Source organism: Haliotis cracherodii, unplaced genomic scaffold, assembly GCF_022045235.1.
Source record: "Haliotis cracherodii isolate W230 unplaced genomic scaffold, xgHalCrac1.p SCAF_20, whole genome shotgun sequence".
Classification (NCBI taxonomy): Eukaryota; Metazoa; Mollusca; class Gastropoda; order Lepetellida; family Haliotidae; genus Haliotis; species Haliotis cracherodii.
This window is the reverse complement of record NW_027266276.1, coordinates 14,136,579-14,156,106: the sequence shown is the minus strand read 5'-3', so window position 1 is coordinate 14,156,106 and position 19,528 is coordinate 14,136,579. Positions and strand designations below refer to the sequence as shown.

Here is a 19,528-nt window from a genome sequence, read left to right as displayed (position 1 = left end):
TTCGGTGAAACCCACGAGCACGGGTATGGTGCTGACAAACCTTGAAGCATAATCGTGGCGAACCTACAATCATTGGTTTCTGGCGTGTCCAAGGGAAGCAACTCTGCACAGTAAATTGCGGCACCTCAGATGACTGGGCCACCCGTCCCCCTCAACACATCAGAGGTTAATTATTATAGTTCTGTTCGGATGAACAAAACCTTCCAATTGGCGTGCTCGTTTTCTTGGGGGGAATTAGTCAGCAAAGAACCGGAGTCACAGGAGACTAATCACAATTTTATTTACAAGAACAATGAACAATATCTTAACTATAGCTGTGGATGCCGCAGAGAGTCGGTACAACCCTCTGGGCTGTGGGAGAGAGGTCTGATTGGTATGAGCATCAAACCCCTTCTGCTTAACATTTTGGCTCTATATGTTACTTACTTACTTACTTACTTTGGAGATTTAACGTGCGCTTTCCGACTGATGCGTATTTCGCACACGGGCCCGACCAGGCCATTTAATGTGTTTCCGAAAGGGGCGAGGGTGGTCTGTGCAACCCAAGAGGGGGCTTTTGGGGTTGCTTATATAGAATTTGGGAATTTTGAGATTTGGAATAGATGCTGATGGGGTTGGGGAGGAGAACTAAGGGAGCTGGGTATGGTGGATGATTGTTTGTTTATGTGATTTTGATTTGGTAGGTTATTATGGTTTTAGATGCGTTTTATTAGTTCCGTTTTTATTAAGAATACGCCTAAGGCCTTGAAGTTTTCTAGTTTATTTTGTGGGTTTAGTATTGCTTCTAGAGTGAGAGCCTTGTTTAGATTGAGGGTGGTTTGTAATGCGGTTCGATGTGTTAGGTAGTGTGTGCAGTGGATGAGTGCGTGTTCTGGGGTTTCTGGTTGTTTGCAGTGTGGGCAGTTACCTGTAGTGTGTTTTTTAAATTTTTTTAGGTGGTTATTTAGGTTGGTGTGTCCTGTTTGGAGTTTAGTGATTACTCTGTCGATTTTTTTTGATGGATGGAGAATTTTTGGTTTGGTTAGTGGTTTGCTGAGCACTCTTTTGATTTTGCTATTTGAGTTTAGATATAGGTTATGCCATTTTTTTGTGATTTTTTGTTTGTTTACACTTTTAATTTCTGATTTTGAGATGGGTAAGTTTAAGCTTATTTCTGGGATTTTAAGGGATAGTTTAGCTGCTTTATCGGCGTTTTCATTACCGTATATTCCTACGTGGGCGGGTATCCACAAGAAGGTTATTTGTTTGCCTGCTTTTGTTAGGTCGTTGGAGCTTTTAAGTATTTGATTTATTAATTTAGGTCGGTTTTTGGTATTTTTGTTTTGGAGGGCTTGTAGTCCACTTAGGGAGTCAGTAAGTATTAGGATTTTTTGGTTGTTTTTGGATTCTTGATTGTGGAGGGCTGAGGCCATGCCCGCTCTATATGTATTTAACAAAACTTATAATAATAAATAAGAATATGATTGGTTGATACACAATGGGGTGTGCCCTATGGTTAATGAATGGCTAGACAGAGGGGAATACTTAATCCTGTTAATCCTGTTGGACTGGCACTAATCTTGTTGACATATTTACTGGGTGCTTGGAAAGAGATTATGGTGTCACTATAGCCGAGCTTGTGTTGGGGCTAATCCTTAATGCTCTATAGACGAGCTTGTATGGGGGCTAATCCTTAATGAGTCTAAATTAAAGTAATTGCTGAATGTTATTCTAATACAGGTGATGACAGATTTACTTAAATAAAATAGTTCATTGTAATCTATAAGACTATGTAGACATATCTTTAGTCTTAATGGATATTATGTCTGGGTGATGGGATCTTGATACCTTAGGCTAGTATTTATCTAAAAGCTTCAAATCTATTAAACTATGTAGACATAACTTTTGTCTTATTGAATAGTATGTCCAGGAGATGTGTTCTCGTTACCTTAGACTAGCATCTATCTAAAAAGCTATGACTGAAACTACTGGTATTTCATATATGCATTTTACCTGATGATATGTATTACTTGCTAAACTATAATTATATGAAATGTTGTATAAATATTACACCATGATAACTCATAAAAAGCACTTGTTGTGGATCTAATTATTATATGAAAACTTGGTATAAATGTTATATGATGATATAATGATGATATAATGATGAATAAAGAAGGAAAAAGCAGTGACTAAGATGTTACTTTGAGACAACCACAAGTTTGACACATCCAAGTTTGACACAACAGTGTTTGACTTTAACTGCAATACTGCTCAAAGCAGTGTCTCACACAGCTCACTCACTCATACAATGGCTTCTGACTATAACTACTTTTTTGATAACTTAATGTTTAAATCATGCCCCATGCACTTAATCCTTCCAAGAGAGGGGCTGTCGGGTAGCCTAGTGGTTAAAGCGTTCGCTCGTCACGCCGAAGACCCGGGTTCAATTCCCGACATGGGTACAATGTGTGCAGCCCATTTCTGGTGTCCCCCCCTGGAATATTGCTAAAAGCAGCTGAAACCATACTCACTCACTTCCAAGAGATTTAACAGAAGCCTTGACAAGAAGATTGTCAATAATTTGAGAACATTAAATCTATCAGTAGAGAGTGAGTAAGAAAGACTGCTTCAAACAGTATTTTAGTTATCAGCTCTATGTGGGAAAAAGGCCTAAGTAATGCAGATCTTTGCTGTTTACCATTTAAGTGGAACCCAGGAGCATGTGAATGGTGCTGACAAAGCAAGAGAATAAGTATGGTGCAAATCTGGGATTCAGACATGCTAGGAGATGCAGCCCTGCACACAGTGATATCAGTACTCCGACCAAAATTGAAAAAAATTTAATTTGGGCAACCAACTCAACTCTGCAAAATGACTCCAAATGAAAAAACCTTTTTGCCAGCGTTTAACCTATATTTTTAACATTCACTCATTAATCAGCATACCAAATTGGTTAATGATCAGGATGAAAAAACTTCATGAGTCATGTTGCCTGAAACAGAATTTTATAATAATGGCCCCATGTGTTTTGAACGGTCCAGCTACTACAAAACCAAGAGCTTTTAGGGAATCAAGGAGATGATTCGGACAAATATCAACAAGTGTGTCACGCAGAAATTAATCAAACCATTTGTTTAAAAATAGTGTTAATATCTCTGAAACACATTTTCTAATTCAGTCCTGATTGTGCTCTCAAACAAAACCCAACATGAACAATAACTGTTCTTTCTTAAACAGGCTGAAAGCCTTGCCCTGGTCACCTCATTTCTTCGAGTACCAGCATCCAATAACTGCGCCACAGTGTCAACTCAACTCATCCACGCATGAACCCAAATCCTCTTCCATTTCCTAGAAAAATCTGGAGCACTGGGAAACTCATTGCCCTTGACCTTGTTTCAAATGGGCGACCATAAATTACTGCATAAGCGCTGTTGCCCATTCAGTTTAAAAGGTCCTTGGACCAGTGTTACTTTGAGTGTTTCGATCGTTTTCTAGAGTCGCATTTGTGTCCACTTTGTGCCAATTCTTATTCAAATTTTGTTTCAAAGGTACATAAGAACAGAGACCATATTATAGACTGTTATATGGTCTCTGATAGGAACAAGTCAAGTATGAGATATAAAAACTAAATCCTTTCAGTTTTCACTACTATAACATTACTTGTATCTGAAGTTTTGAAAAGAAAGCATTATTCAAGTATTTTCTTGTCTAATTTTTGTCCATACAGTTTCAGTGCATCAGATGACCAGGATCTATTCAAGGAACACATATGTCTATTTCTGTGTCAAGGCTGACCCAGCATTTGTTCAAGGCAGGGATGTATTTCTTTTGGTGCATTGGTTGACCTGCCATGTATTCAAGGCAGATGCATATTCAAGGATTTACGGTATTTTTTGCACTATTGCAGCTTAGGAAAGTATAGCTTTCTATCAACACTCATTGTCATCGCAGCTTATCTGCAGCTTACAGATGCTCCCCATCCTATGGGTCTCCTACAGCCTTGCTAGAAATAGCCAAAGCTTCTTTCTCAATTGATTCATGGCAAAGTTTGATTCCCTTGAACCTTTGTTCTTTGAATGGTTTTAATTTCCTGTCAGTGTGATAATTAATGAGCTTGGTTGGTGGCCAACACAGACCTATTTCAATCCCTCTAAATACTCTGAACATTTGTCAGTCTGTGCTAGATCTCAATGTATTTGTTGCTTGACGACACAATCAGAATTATTCCAGTTTTATGATGGTTGTCTGTGGATAATTGAATCTGAACCAGACAGTCCAGTGATTGATATTATGAACAACGATCCATGTGATTGGGGTACGATGACACATCATCAGCCAAGTCACCGAGCCTGACCACTTGATCCATTTGGCTGCCTCTTATGGCCAGCATAAGTTGCAAGTAGGGCTGGGACGAGTCCAATTTTACTACCCGGGTACCCACACCCCTATTACCCGACCCTACCCTACCCTGGTACCCGCTGTTGGTGTTAAGAGATAGGTACAAAATGTCCGATTGGGAATAGTTTGACAGTAGCCCTGGCAGAATGTATTTAGATACACGTATAAAACAATGTGGTCATGCATACACTGAAGTTGACTGACGTTTCAGCTTTGTTCAAACATATATAAGTCAGAAGAAACGTGTTCATAGTCATGAAGAAATGCGAACATTAGAGACTTAAAATTTTCGTGTCACCATGTAGTTATATTGTGAATTTTTGTCATGTAACTATATCACATGACTAACCACGGGTCCGGGTAGTCCTGTGGGTACTCGGGTCCTACTCAGTACCTACCCGACCCGAGTACCCGAGTAACCTGTCCCAGCCCTAGTTGCAAGGGGCCGATTTCTAAACAAGATTCCCAATAGGGACATCAGCATGCTATGATACACTTCCCAAAGACTGTCCATATGTCCACACCTCTGTAGTTATTAAGTAAAATCACTATTTATCAGAACAACTTTAGCAATTTTCTTTGCACATTCTCCTAACCAGACGAGTTCATTCATCATGGAAGCCTGTGACACAATCTATTGTGTCATGACGTCATAGCATTCCAAAGTGACATTGTGTTTGTCTCATAAATGTGAGAGTTCACATAGAGTTTGCTTTAGAAAATGTCTGAGAGCTTCTGATTTTCAAAATGTGTGGATTGTCTTGTTCAGATTCAATTATTTACACGTCACTATCACTCAGCTGGCATACAGCTGCATGCGGTGTTAAACAACAAACGACAATCTGACAGTTTAAATCAGCTTAACCTGCACAGAGAGAACAGAACATAAATAAAGACAATTTCATAAACAAGCATGAAATACTCATATCCCCCGCCAAGTCAAAGCCATTGCCATGGAAACTTGAGAAATAAATTTTCAAAAATCCCAAACTATCAAAAGGCACCAGTTTACCACTAGACCTATCTATGTGCCAAGTGTGGTTAAGATATATCTCATGGTTCTTTAGTTTTGCTCTGTAAACGTGACGGACGGACGGACGGATGGACACCACCCATTCCTTTTTCCCCCTTCCACTTGGTGGCGGGGGAATAAAAACTCATTTCTTTCCTACCTGCCCAAACAAGATGCAGGGCTTGTGCCTTCCTTGCGATGACCTTGACCCACATATGACCTTGACAAGCAACTACATCCACAATGAGGCTCTCTCTTTTACCAGGACAGGAGAAAGGCTGCAGAAGTTCTATGGCTCCTGGCACATTTTCCGCTGCATGTACAATGGCAGCGTAGTGGCTGAGGTTGCTGCTCTTCAGGTGACTTTCTTGCACTTTGCTGTTTCTGCGGAGTAGCTGGAGCAGAAGAACAAATTCTTTCAGCATTACCATTTAAACGAGTGTACAGATTGTTAGAATTCTCTCAAATGGTATTGGACACTGGGGAATTAGAAAGTCATCATTATGTAAGATTTCTTTATTATTTACTATTTTAATTTCACACATGTAAGCCATCATCATCATCATCATCATCATCATTGCCATTATCATCGTCATCATCATCACCATCACCATCATCATCAGTATACACATTCCTGCAATCAGATATATCAAAGGGAAGACCAAGAAATCTGTCATATCCAATATCTCCACCAAATTAACAACAAGATGGTGACATGTGCAACATTTATAATGATTATTTGTATAAAAATTCTAGATTGCAAGGTGTCAGTACAGGTTCTACTACACCAAATCAGAACCAGTTTGGACAGTGCGGTTAGCGGTTTTCGTAGGGAGCCTTCAGTACAGATCGAGAGATATCTGCAGGCTGTGATTGGAGGATATTCTGTAAGATTTTTATGTCTTTCAAATGAACATCCATCCAGTTATTAAAACTGACCATGTTTTTCTATATTTAGTACTGTCTTTTTCAACATGATGACTTTTGCTGAATGTGACCGCAGCTATTTTCAAGTAGGTGACATTTGATGCGAAGCTGGGGGTGGTGTGTTTAGCTTCCGGTACTCAGAAAAGGAGCTGGCTAAGCTAGTCATTTTTATTTTTTTTATTGCTGCTCTAGGGCCAAACTGTGCACACACATACAGGTAATAGCTGTTGAATGCTTAGTTATTTAAAAAAAAATCATAACGTTACTATAGAAGTCTATGGGAAAACATTTGGTTGTGTGTAACCTAAACAGTTCTCGGCAGGAAGTGACAAAATGGAGTTGGTTGCTTGGGGTATATACAAGTACATGTACAATGTATTTACTATATACAAGTAGATATGATCATCATTTTTTCTTTCTTTTTTTATAAGTAATGGCAATTAAGTGATTCTAGATATATAAATGTCATGGTTACAGGGTCAGCCTTTGGAATTAAATGTTCATCAAGACAAAGGTTGTCCCAAATTGTGGCTATGAACCTAAAAACAGCATTTAACCGCACTGATCAAGATGATATATGCAGGATGCATCTAATAAAATAATCACTGTGCTTCTGTTGCAATATATATGTGAAGCAAGAGGTCAAGGAATAAGGATTTATCCAGGAATAAGGACCCAAAGTTCCCTGGAACAAGGTCAAGGGGTAAGGATTTATACAAGAATAAGGACCCAAAGTTCCCTGGAACAAGGTCAAGGGGTAAGGATTTATACAAGAATAAGGACCCAAAGTTCCCTGGAACAAGGTCAAGGGGTAAGGATTTATCCAGGAATAAGGACCCAAAGTTCCCTGGAACAAGGTCAAGGGGTAAGGATTTATACAAGAATAAGGACCTGTAGTTCAGATCTTCTACTCTGAAATGATAGCTCTATGTGTTAGACTTGAGGACACATCCATAAAAGGTCAAGTGAACCCTTTGTGAACTCTGACTACCCAATCTAAAAAAAAGGATGAGTGGGTTCTTGAGCCAATCAGCTGTCAGCTTTCTAAAATGATTTGGCTTCAGTTTAGCATCACCTTGCTACAGCTTCACAAAGATCTGAGGGCATACCATTACAGCTCCTATCAGAACCTCGAAAAGGTCAACAGAGAGCATCCTGAACGACAGTCACTGCCTAAACCTGGCTTCCATGGGATAAACATTTGAAATGGAAGAGAGTCTCTGTAGCCTATGGGAAGTACTGACATACAATCTCAGCCATCTATGAGACATCCCAGAATTTCTTTTGCCCAGTTTTCAAATTTTGAATCGAGAACTTTATCAAAACATTTTGCAGTCTGCGATGGAAGTTGCCATTGCGAAACCAGCGTCGTAAAGCTCAAGAAAGCTGCTTTTTGAGTGACTTTAGTTGACTTCCTGTTAGTCATTGCATTCGTCAGTCAAAATTCATCAAAGGTCATTCTGACATGAACTGTGTACGTAATGGGATGTCCTGAGATCTTTTGTGAAGCAGTAGTGAGCAATAGGATAATGTTTAATGAAACTACGTGAAGTCCTTAAAAATGGTGTCCTGATCACACAAACATGGCAGCCATGTTGTTTTAAATAGCTGCATGATGTGGAAAAAATGAATGGTAATATTCAGAGCATCTTATCTTCCAACAGTTGATACTTCCAAGCTTTAATCTACTTGATGTCAATCCTGACACGTCCACCTTTTCCTAGATTCAGCGTGCCAAGAGACTTGTTGGTAACTCTTGATATAGATGTAAAATTATGAATGTGTCCTGACTAAAAGAGAATGGAAGCGAATCACTAGAGGTGGTGATATTATGTGTGTTCTTCATTGTCTTAATGTCTAAACTATCAATAGTTCAAGTATGGTATTCATGTCAACTGTTGATATTGAAACTTGACATCGATGTATTGCCACTGGTTATTAAACAATGGCAGTGCATCAATAATTTCACGAATCCTTGCACCAAGGCAACACCAAAAATAGTTATCACAGTTTGTGCCAAAACATGTATCCACTAGACTGACTCATTTTTAGTAGGTTTTAGTGTTATGTGGACTATTATTAACTGAGCTTACCAGACTGAACGACCCGGGAAGATCCGGGCTAGAATAGGTCTTCAGCAACCCATGCTTGCCGTAAAAGGCGACAATGCTTGTCGTAAGAGGCAACTAACAGGATTTGGTGGTCAGGCTCGCTGACATGGTTGATGCATGTCATCGTATCCCATTTGCGTGGATCAATGCTCATGATGTCAACCACTGGATTGTCTGGTCCAGACTCGATTATTTACAGACCGCCGTCATATAGCTGGAATATTGCTGAGTGCAACGTTAAACAACAAACAAACAAATAAACCAGACTACACAGAATTTGACCAGACTAGATAGGCTTCAGACAGGTAGCAAAAGCCACAGACAGCTTTCACACACTGTACCAAGAATCAAACCCGAGTCTTAGCATACTGAGCAAACTCTTTAACCACAGGACTACCCAATAACCCCTTGATACTGCTAGAAAAAAGTAAACCTTATTGGTCTCATCACATATCTCATTCCAGAAAGATAATATTAGTCACCTCTAGACAGAGCAAAAAATATCTTTCCACTGAACTGGTCACAATTATTTGCTTTAAATAGTTCATCCCCTCCCTCTGAAGCAAATTACTGGACAGGAAATACCAATTAACATTTGTAGCAATTATTCATATGCTAACTTCACAATGCAATTGTACACCACCTATAAGGCATCCGCACAAAAGTATTTTGCCATAAAAAATATTCGAACTAAAGGAAATCACGACTCAAGAAACAAAGTTAATCATCTTATGAATAAGCAATTCGTCCAGGAGACTCAACATGCATATTTTCCTATAACCTTTCGCAAGTGTAAAACCCCATCCCAAAGAATAAATAAAATATTATGCCCTCTTCTATGCCGCTGGCTGACCTTTAAAGAAATCAATAAATTGTAGGCTGCATTGCTCCGATATTTCAGATCACCTCCTCTAAGTCTTGCAGTTACATTTGTGAGCTTCCGATTGGTATTGCGATCCAAATCACCCCGAACAGGACCTGCCAACTGTGACAAAAGGATTAACGAAATCCTTCTTCCGTGTGGCAGTGAGGCAGAAAATAATGATTAGCAGCCAAGACACTATCAACCCGTCTAATCTATCAAACATGTCACTGATAATTTATAGTTTAAACTCTAATGAGGTCCTCACAAAACTCACAAACTGATAAACGAAAAAGCTTGAAAATATCTTGTGGCTGAGAGCAACTGTTGACTGGGTTTACTTGGTCTTCTGGATGGAAATTTGTAGAATTTGTGGCGCTTTTCATGAAATAACGTACTGCTCTCAGCTATTCAGACTACCCGATTCTTTGACCACACAAACAGCAATAATACAAATGATGCTAATGGTGAGAGTGGTCGTGGTGGTGGTGGTGGTGGTGATGGTAATGATGATGATGATGATGATGATGATGATGGTGGCGGCGGTGGTGATGATGATGATGATGATGATGATGGTGGTGGCGGTGATGATGATGATGATGATGATGATGATGATGATGATGATAACTGAAAGAGTCAGACTGTTCAAAAGTACCAAGGTTGACTGTTGTGCACGCTGTGTCACCCAGTGATGTTTTATTCAGGGCCTTGTAAGGCAGCATTAAAGAACTAAACGGGAATAAGAATTGAACAACACTCATTCCAACTCCTACATTCTTTACTCCAAGCTTTAACACAGTTAACAATCATTGCATGAAGATTAGGAAACAGCTGTCTGTAGCATTTCATCCTTAAAGGGCTCAATTTATTTGGCTGTGATAGCATGCCTTGGAAAGTTTCCATCTTGTGACCACCACTTAATGACTAAATCAACATTTATGAACTCTTTTCATGAAGCATGACCATTAAAACTTGAACAACATGAGTGTGTTTGGAGCGTAACAATTGATTCATCTATCAATTTGGCCCTGTGGCAATACATAGATCGAAAGATAACATTCATTAGTGAACATTGATGTCACTGTTCACTGTCAGCTGCATCTATTGACGTATTAATCTGAAAAACAATGTTAATCATTTTCTATTGTTTTGATCGAAAATTCACATTGCTTGCCGAGAGACACAGGGTGTCCATTGATAGTGGTGGGTCTGACAATAACAACTTCACCATCAATCTTCTGATCCTAGGACTTGCCAGGCGTGTTGGGCTTGTCATGTCGAATAATGCAAGGTAATCTACACTGTCAGATGTATAGGTAATTATCAAACGATTGCAATAGTTGTACCTACATAGCAATAGTATTACAATAGCGTTTTTAACTATCATAATATTATTGCTACAGCAAAAATAGTGTCAGGGCACTGTAGCTCACCTGATTATGTTATAAACAGCACTGATATTTGAATATTTTCTGTATAAATACTGAGGCTTTACCACCATCGCTAACAGTGTATAGCAGTTTCCGAATTATAACACTGCTGGGAAATCAACAACCTGCAGAACCAAGGTGTTCCTCAAGGTGGACGTTGAAACACTAACCTACTACCTACTTTAACATGCCTTTGCATGTGTTTGTGACAAGTGCCATTGGTGAGCCAGCATACGATCACAATTTGATAGTGATTCATAATCACATGCTTATGATATACTGTATTCGACGTAATAAGCGCCCAAGGCGCTCTCAAAATTAGGAATAGTTGGCTCTTATTAGAATATTATTTTGGTGAAAAAAAATTGAAGGAGTTGAAAGATAAATTTCATGGTTTACGCTGACAGCCTGAAATGTTTATATACGATAGATATTTTTTCCAGAATTTAATTGCCTATAATTAAGGTTGCATATAACACATGAGTGCGTATTATACGCGAAGTATTATAAGTCTTGTGTACATTGATCAATCGGAAGGGGTGCTAATTGGGATTGATCACTGGCCAATATATTACCAAATATCGCCGTGGGTGCTTATTAGAGCCGGGTGCTTATTACGTCAAATGTGGTAGTCAGGATCGTACAATTGACTCTGCCTTTAGCAGAGATATCGTATGAATATGGAAAGTGATTTGTTGCTTTTGAGTGAGTGAGTGAGTGAGTGAGTGAGTGAGCGAGCGAGCATAGTTTTACCCTGCTTTTCAATATCTCAGCTGGGACACCAAAAAATGTGCTTTGCACATGATTCCAATGCAGGAATAGAACCAGTACCTTCAGCTACTTTAACCACTAGGCTACCCCTCAACCCCTTAAGAATGACAGCAATGAATGCTTGTCATGACTCGACTCGTGTATCTAGTGAAAGGACCCCAGAGACCAGAAGGCAATGGTATCTCAGTGCACTAGCACACTTCATCAGGCTAAGTCCGGACTAGTACAAGCATCCACACACAAGCATGCACATCACTATATCTGTGCAATAACTCTGAATGGGACATGAGTGAGTGAATGAGCATGTAACGACACTCTTTGCAATCCTCCAGCCACATCACATCCGAAAATAGCCGAGATAATGTCGATACTGAACACTTTTTACTCACTCACTCCACCCATACCAAGTGGATAGTATATGCTGCTTTTAGCAATATTTCAGAAATATCACAGCGGGGGACACCCGAAATGGGCTTCAGAAATCGAACCAGGGCCTTTGGCCAGCCACACCAAGACTCTTCACCAAGAACAGGTTTGGCACATTGTACACCTGGGGGATCTGGCATCTCAAGCAAACACCTTAACTACTGGGCTACCTACGGTATGTGAGTGAGTGAGTGAGTTGGATTTAACACTGCTTTTAACAGTATTCCAGTTATATCACGGCGTGTCAGCTTAATGTGGGAGGAAAGCCCGAAGTGATGCAGGTTTACCACTTCGGTGAAACCCACGAGCACGGGTATGGTGCTGACAAACCTAGAAACATAATTGGGGCAAACCAGGATTCGAACCCACAATCACAGGTTTCTGGTGTGCCCAAGGCACGCAACTCTGCACAGTGAATCGCGGCGCCTTAGATGACTGGGCCACCCATGCCGGCCCGAACAGTGCGTGAGGATTGATAAGTGGGATGTTGATCATGGTATCAAACATGGTCCATGGTCCAGACTTGATTATTCAAAGGCTACTGAATAGTTCTAATAATACGGATGCAATAGGATCCAGTTCTACCTGTAAACTATCATTATTTCACAGATGCATAATTTTCTGTAATTCAGCCACTAATCTTTACCTGTTAGATCTATACATCAATCGTATAACATCTACATCGCAGAAAATCAAACAGATTGTATTCTTTTCTTACAAGACAATTTCAGTGCTTACTGGACCTTACAATCTTTGAATCGTTCCTGAAAGACTCACACATATAAACCTTGTTATTCATGGATCATTAGTGTCGGTCTGCCGACTGTTTGTCCACTTTTGTACCAGTGATTATGTTAGTAGCTATTCTGTACCAAAAAAATTCACACGATTTTTTGTTTTTCATCTTGTGTTCAAAAGACAAATAATGAACATAATCAAAGCTCTTAAGTGTACATATTATCTTCAACCTTCTCTGAAATGTCCTTGCTTATTAATGCTGCACTAATGCAAATATTTCTAACAAATAACTTCTGAAAGAACTATTGAAAATCCAAGTACAGTGATGATAAAACTGTGATATTGAAAGGTCATGATACAACCTGGAATGGTTTTTCAATAAAAATATTGCACTAGCATACACAGAAGATGAAAAGACGACATGCTTTAACTATCTGACAGTGAACTTTATTTCTGTTTCAGCTTCAGTCAGCTTAGGAGGACAGTGGTGAAAGCACTCATACCAAAGGGCACAAATGGAAGATTTGGCATTTTGCTCAATCGGGGAATAAGCTGGACAATAAATCGACCTGCATAAGTCCTGCTGCGAGTGCTAGCCGGGTGAGGGGGGATACAGAACATGGTGGTAGTTAAGGATGCGATTGAGTGAGAGATTTCATTTAATGTCACATTATTTTTTTCAGGCACTTTGTGAAATATGATTGACTATTGAAACATGTTTTCGCTTAATTCCCAAAGTTTTAAGATGTAAACCCATTAAACTTAATTGTGAAAATGTTGACATTTAGTAGCCATTGGATTACCAATACTCACCGCTATCCAGCCAATACTTACTGTTATCCAACCAATACTTGCTGTTATCCAACCAATGCTTGCTGTTATCCAGCCAATACTCACTGTTATCCAACCAATACTTGCTGTTATCCAACCAATACTTGCTGTTATCCAACCAATACTTGCTGTTTTCCAGCCAATACTCACTGTTATCCAACAAATACACACTGTTATCCAACCAATACTCACTGTTAAAAATCTATACAGAAAGATGTTTGTAACGCTCTACACTCTTCTTAATGTAGTAAAAACATATTTCATAGTTCTGTTAATAATCGCAGTTACCGCGGTTGCAACCATAATATATTTTGGCATTCACAGCCAGTGCAAACCAGAATGTTTAACGTCCGAAGTGCTCTTGCAGCATGTTCTGAAATCCGTAAAGGAAATAACACAACACAGGCCCTAGTCGCTAGTCCAAAAATATAGCACATTAACTGGTTATTCACATAAAAAATATATAGACTCAATTTGCTCTACTAGCAGTCTACAGACAGTATTAATTCCTGATGCAAGGGAGGACATTCCCCTTTGTGCATCCAGAAATACATACACTCATTAATACAATATTGAAGGTGCTGATAAATGGATGTATCATCTCGATGTGAACAGGAGATGTTGATAAATGGATGTATCTCGTCAGTGTGTACACAGAAGAGTTTAGTCTAGACAAGCAGGTCAGTCGAGGGTTCTCTCTCTCACCCAATGGACACACTGGTACATTATTCAACCTGTGGCCTGTCCTTGTGGCTCCACTGTAAGGTTTGTTGAAGTAAGTAACGGAATTAGGACTTATCATTGTGAGGGGGTGAGTGAGTTGGGTTTAAAGTCATCATTTTTCAGTTATACCTGGCGTTTCTTAAGTATAGGATAAATCACGCCTCCGAGGTTTGGCTTGAAAATGTAAAACTGCGAGCTAGGTAAAAGCCCGACAGCCGAAGGCCCGGGGTATTTTCCTGAGTTTAAGGTTATGAACCGTTTAAATCCAAGAAATGCCAGAAAAAATGAAGAAAACATCGACATACCTTATAGTGAAACAATACAGCGTATCGCGGTATAAAAGGAATTTGCTCAAAGCAGTGAGAGAAACAACATGTGCAGCATGGACTAGCTGAAGTCATGACATGATAAATGTAACAACTTCTCATCACCTGCCTCGGTAGCTCAGTGGGAAAACAGTGGGTTACAAAACTTAACGTGATATGTGAAGTTGCAGGTTTGATTGATGCAGACTTTTAACCAATCATCAAACAGAATTGTGTTCATATCAAGAGGCAAGTTTATAAAACGTTAATTGTGAAACCTAAGTATTACAATTGAAATGTAAAACCTCAAAGCAAGTTTAGAAGTGATCAATTTCAAAAACCAGGTTTAAATGGAACAGAACCACTTCAAAACCTTGGGTTGGAAGATGAGCTGGTTACTAGGTTTAGCTGAGGTTGTCAGGAACCTAATGCAATGTAGGGTGATACAGTGATAGGTTAATAATACGGTGATAAAGTCTGAAGAGATGTTGTTCTTAAGCCCCCGCTACACTATCAAAAACTTTGATAAAAAACTTGGTCAAGTTTTTGACGGGACTTTGATGGAATACAAGATAGACACAATTTTATGGATAACAACTTCTTTAATACTGTGAATAGCTTTTCACAGTATTAAAGAAGTTGTTATCCATAAAATTGTGTCTATCTTGTCATCCGTCAACTTCTAAGTAATGCCTATCAAACCGATCCTATTTCTTGTCAAACTTTGATCAAAGTTTGATGACGTTGATTTAATTTAGCCAATCAGACTGCAAGAAACTTTTACCCCTTTTCAAGTGCATAGAGTCAAGTCAAAATGAGTCACCTATTTTGGACTGACGAGATGTTGAAGAATTAAGCGATTTGTTTCAACAACGAGCAGCCATTCTCGGGACCAAATATGCCTTTGCCTACCCCGACCCGCCTTCTCAACATGGCAATACACAAAATACATATGACAACAGCAAACAATACTTCGTCAGTAGCATCCACCTTGGCAAGATAATTCCCATGCATTTGCTTCAAACTAAATGGTGGCGCCCAGTCAAGACAATCTGATCAATCTGATCTGATCTGATCAAGATCTATATTATAAAAGAAAGGGTCTTACCTGTGCATGGGACACATTGAGCACCTTGATTAAAAACATGAAAATTTCTGTTAATGGCATGTTGACGGTACACATGCTTTGCAAATCCTGCGGGGCAGTTTATGAACTGTAGATTTCATTACGCAATTTGATTGGACTATGCATAGACTCAGTCCATCCATAATTGAACTCAGTAATTCCAGCCTAGTTCAGCATGAGTGGAATCTGGACTTATAAAGTCAGTTAATTCCCTTGCCCAGGGAAGATGATAAGGACTAGTAACCTTTTTGGCTAACAAAAAGAATATCCCACTAGCCCTGTGGGCTTGTTTGTTTTTGTAGTTATCATCCATTTCCATCCCTGAATCAGCGTAAAATGTGGGATCCAACCCACAATAATAGGTTCCTGGCATGACTAAGGGACGCAACTCTACACAACGAATTGACTGACAAACTGACCTACTTCACATAACATTTGTTGACAAGCTATTTCAGATGTTTTGTCCAGGAATGGAAAAATATCAGAACTCATTACTTACACCCCCCTACACAGTTGTATTTTTTTTTTTAAATTTGGGGGGCGGTAGGGGGTAGGGTGCAGTACACTCAAGAAAATACAGTAACATGGTATGTGTTTTTCCTCATTGAAATGAGAGGTTGAAAGAAATTCAAATATTGTCCCACTGAGGATTCTTAAAGACATACTTTCAATCTCAAGCCGTTTTTAAGCTTCTTGCTTCTTTCACATAAAGTAGAAGCACTTTCTCTGAGAGCACGATGCATAAACACACTTCGAGAAAATGAACAGAAAGCCCTAATGAGGTGGCCCTGAGCATACCAGCGACCAAACTTGAAGTACCGTATTCGACCTAAAAAGCGCCCAGGGCACTCTCAAAATTAGAAATAGGGGGCTCTAATTAGAATATTATTTGGGTGAAAAAAACAGTTGAAAGATCGTAAATTCTGTGGTTTATGCTGACAGCCTGAAATGTTTATGTATGACAGATATATTTTTCCAGAATTGAATTGCCCGTAATTAAGGGAGCATATAACACACATGAGTTCGTATTACACACGAATAGATAAGTCTTGTGTATAGTGATCAATCGGAAAGGGTGCAAATTGGGATTGTCCACTAGCCAATATATTAGCAAATATCGCTGTGGGCGTTTATTAGAGCGAGGCGCCTATTACTTCGAATACGGTAAGAGAATATATGGATGTCAACCTCTTTATTATAAGGAACACTACTTTTCAGAGTATATACTTACTCCTTCATCGACATTCACCTGATGGAGGAGTAAGTATACACTCCGAAACGTCGTGTTCCTCCTAATAAAGAAGTTGACATCCATCAATTCTCTTCCTTATGGGTACCACATCTAAATGCCATTCAAAGGCCTCAAACGTGAAGTGTTGGCAATGAAATTACATTCCAAAATTCTTGAAGGTCACAGCATACATAAGACACGTCATGAAGGTGAGGTAAGCTGGTTAGGCGCTAAGTGATGGCGGACATGTCAAATTTGATCTACACTGTAATTACGCAAGACTGTGATTCAATGTGGGCATTACAGTCAGTTTACAGCCTGCAGATTAGCTGGGCGAGGATTCCTATATTTTATTGTTTTAAGCTGTCTGACTAATGGGGCCCACTTGCATGTCGAAACATTCCAATCTTATACCAAGCTGAGTTGTGACGTGTTTCATGTTCAACATGTGCCGGTGACGTATGCAGCAGTAGCCTGCAAATTACGGTTTTACGTAAACACAGTTGGAATTACTTATGTTTGGAATTAAACTTTAAGTGGCTTAATTACTTTCCTAAAACTTGATTCATAATAATTATGAGTATAATTTTATATTTTTCTAGTATACGTACATGTTTACTCAATACACACTTGGACTTCTACCACATGTTCCCATGTTTTTTTCAGGTGAACAATTAACTTGCCTGTGCATGTGTTTGTGATGGGTGCCACTGGGAGGGTAGGATACCTTTTCAAGGTTACAACAATCAAGGCCTCAGTAAAGCTTTCAAAATGTTTTATGGTAGACATGTGGAGGACATTTCCTAATTTGACGCATCAGTGACGAAACTGATGTCCGATGCAATTCCCTATTGTGACTGGTACCATATGTCCTTGTGTTTTCTTCAGGTGAATAATTGACTTGCCTTTGCATGTGAGGGATGCCGCCGGTGGGACTGGCTACGCTCACCTTTTCACGATCACCTAGTAAGATCACTATTTGATAGTGACTCATGAACACATGCTTATAATACAGTCGGAATCGTACAATCAATTTTGCTCTTAGCAGAGACAATGGAAAGGGTTTTGTAGCTTTTATTGCAAGTTATGTGTAAGGCTTGTTCCAGTGATGACTACTGGGTATATTGTAACTGTTGAGATACTATTGCATGATCTGTGCCACTAACCTAGTAGGCCGCCTCCGTGGTCTAGTGGTAGAGGGTCTGCCCGGAGAGCCGAAGGTCAGGGGTTCGATCCCCGGCGGCGTCATACCAAAAGACGTGAAAAGACGGTACTTGTTGTTACCCTGTCTGGCGCTCGGCACAAAGGGGCTAAAACAAGGACTGGTCGGCTCGGAGTCAGTATACTGTGTCTGAGTGGGGTATTCATGTTAAACTGTGGCATGGTATCTCAGTGAGCTAGTACTATAAATCAGCATCAGTCCGGAGTAGTACAAGTAGCCACACATACACGTGCATTCACGTCGCTATATAAGTGCAATAATCTTGGACACGACGTTAAACCCCATTTCACCTCACCTCACTAACCCAGTGGGGATGCAGGTCAGAATGGTACCTAGCATCATAATAGCTGAAAACGACACATCAGGTGGTCAGTGTGTCCTGACTTGGTTGATTGTATGTCATCATACTCCGACAGTGTGGGACAGTGCTCATGATATCAGCCATTGGTTTGTCTGGTTCAGACTAGATAATGTACGGGTGCCACAGCTGGCACACTCCTGAGTGCAGCATAAAATAATCTAGCATGCTGGTAAAGCTTTGTTGTGTTTGTTTCTTTGTTTGTTATTTAACGCCACAATCACCAATATTGCATCTATATGACAGCGGTCTGTAAATAATCAAGTATGGACCAGACAATCCAGTGATTGACATCATGATATGATGTGATGCATCAACCAAGTCAGCGAGTCTGACCACCCGGTCCTGTTAGTCGTCTCTTACGCCAAGCACAGTCACCTTTTACGGCAAGCATGGGTTGCTGAAGACCAATTCTAACCCAGATCTTCATGCGTCGGTAAGGCTTTGTGTTATGGAGTAGATGTTCAGCTGTACCATAGCGTCAGCTGGGCCAATAGTCTCGTCTTGTGGACATGCAAGTGAGAGTAGTAATTCAGTGGCCGAGGTGTTGAATTACGTAAGGCACCCTTATGTATGTCATTATCAGCTGGTTGTGGACATGCAAGTGAGAGTAGTAATTCAGTGGCCGAGTTGTTGAATTACGTAAGGCACCCTTATGCATGTGGTTATCAGCTGGTTGTGGACATGCAAGTGAGAGTAGTAATTCAGTGGCCGAGTTGTTGAATTACGTAAGGCACCCTTATGCATGTCATTATCAGCTGGTTGTGGACATGCAAGTGAGAGTAGTAATTCAGTGGCCGAGTTGTTGAATTACGTAAGGCACCCTTATGCATGTCATTATCAGCTGGTTGTGGACATGCAAGTGAGAGTAGTAATTCAGTGGCCGAGTTGTTGAATTACGTAAGGCACCCTTATGCATGTCATTATCAGCTGGTTGTGGACATGCAAGTGAGAGTAGTAATTCAGTGGCCGAGTTGTTGAATTACGTAAGGCACCCTTATGCATGTCATTATCAGCTGGTTGTGGACATGCAAGTGAGAGTAGTAATTCAGTGGCCGAGTTGTTGAATTACGTA

At 39.9% G+C, this 19,528-nt stretch overlaps 1 protein-coding gene across 1 annotated transcript in view; it reads right to left on the bottom strand.

Moving 5' to 3' along the window:
• The window catches only part of LOC139470344 (UPF0415 protein C7orf25 homolog), a 208,234-nt gene that overhangs the window by 102,083 nt on the left and 86,623 nt on the right, over window positions 1-19,528 (bottom strand). Inside the window, exon 3 of the mRNA XM_071252720.1 lies at window positions 5,553-5,787. Within this exon, the coding sequence (XP_071108821.1) occupies window positions 5,553-5,787 (235 nt within the window). The remainder of the gene's footprint in view (window positions 1-5,552; window positions 5,788-19,528) is intronic.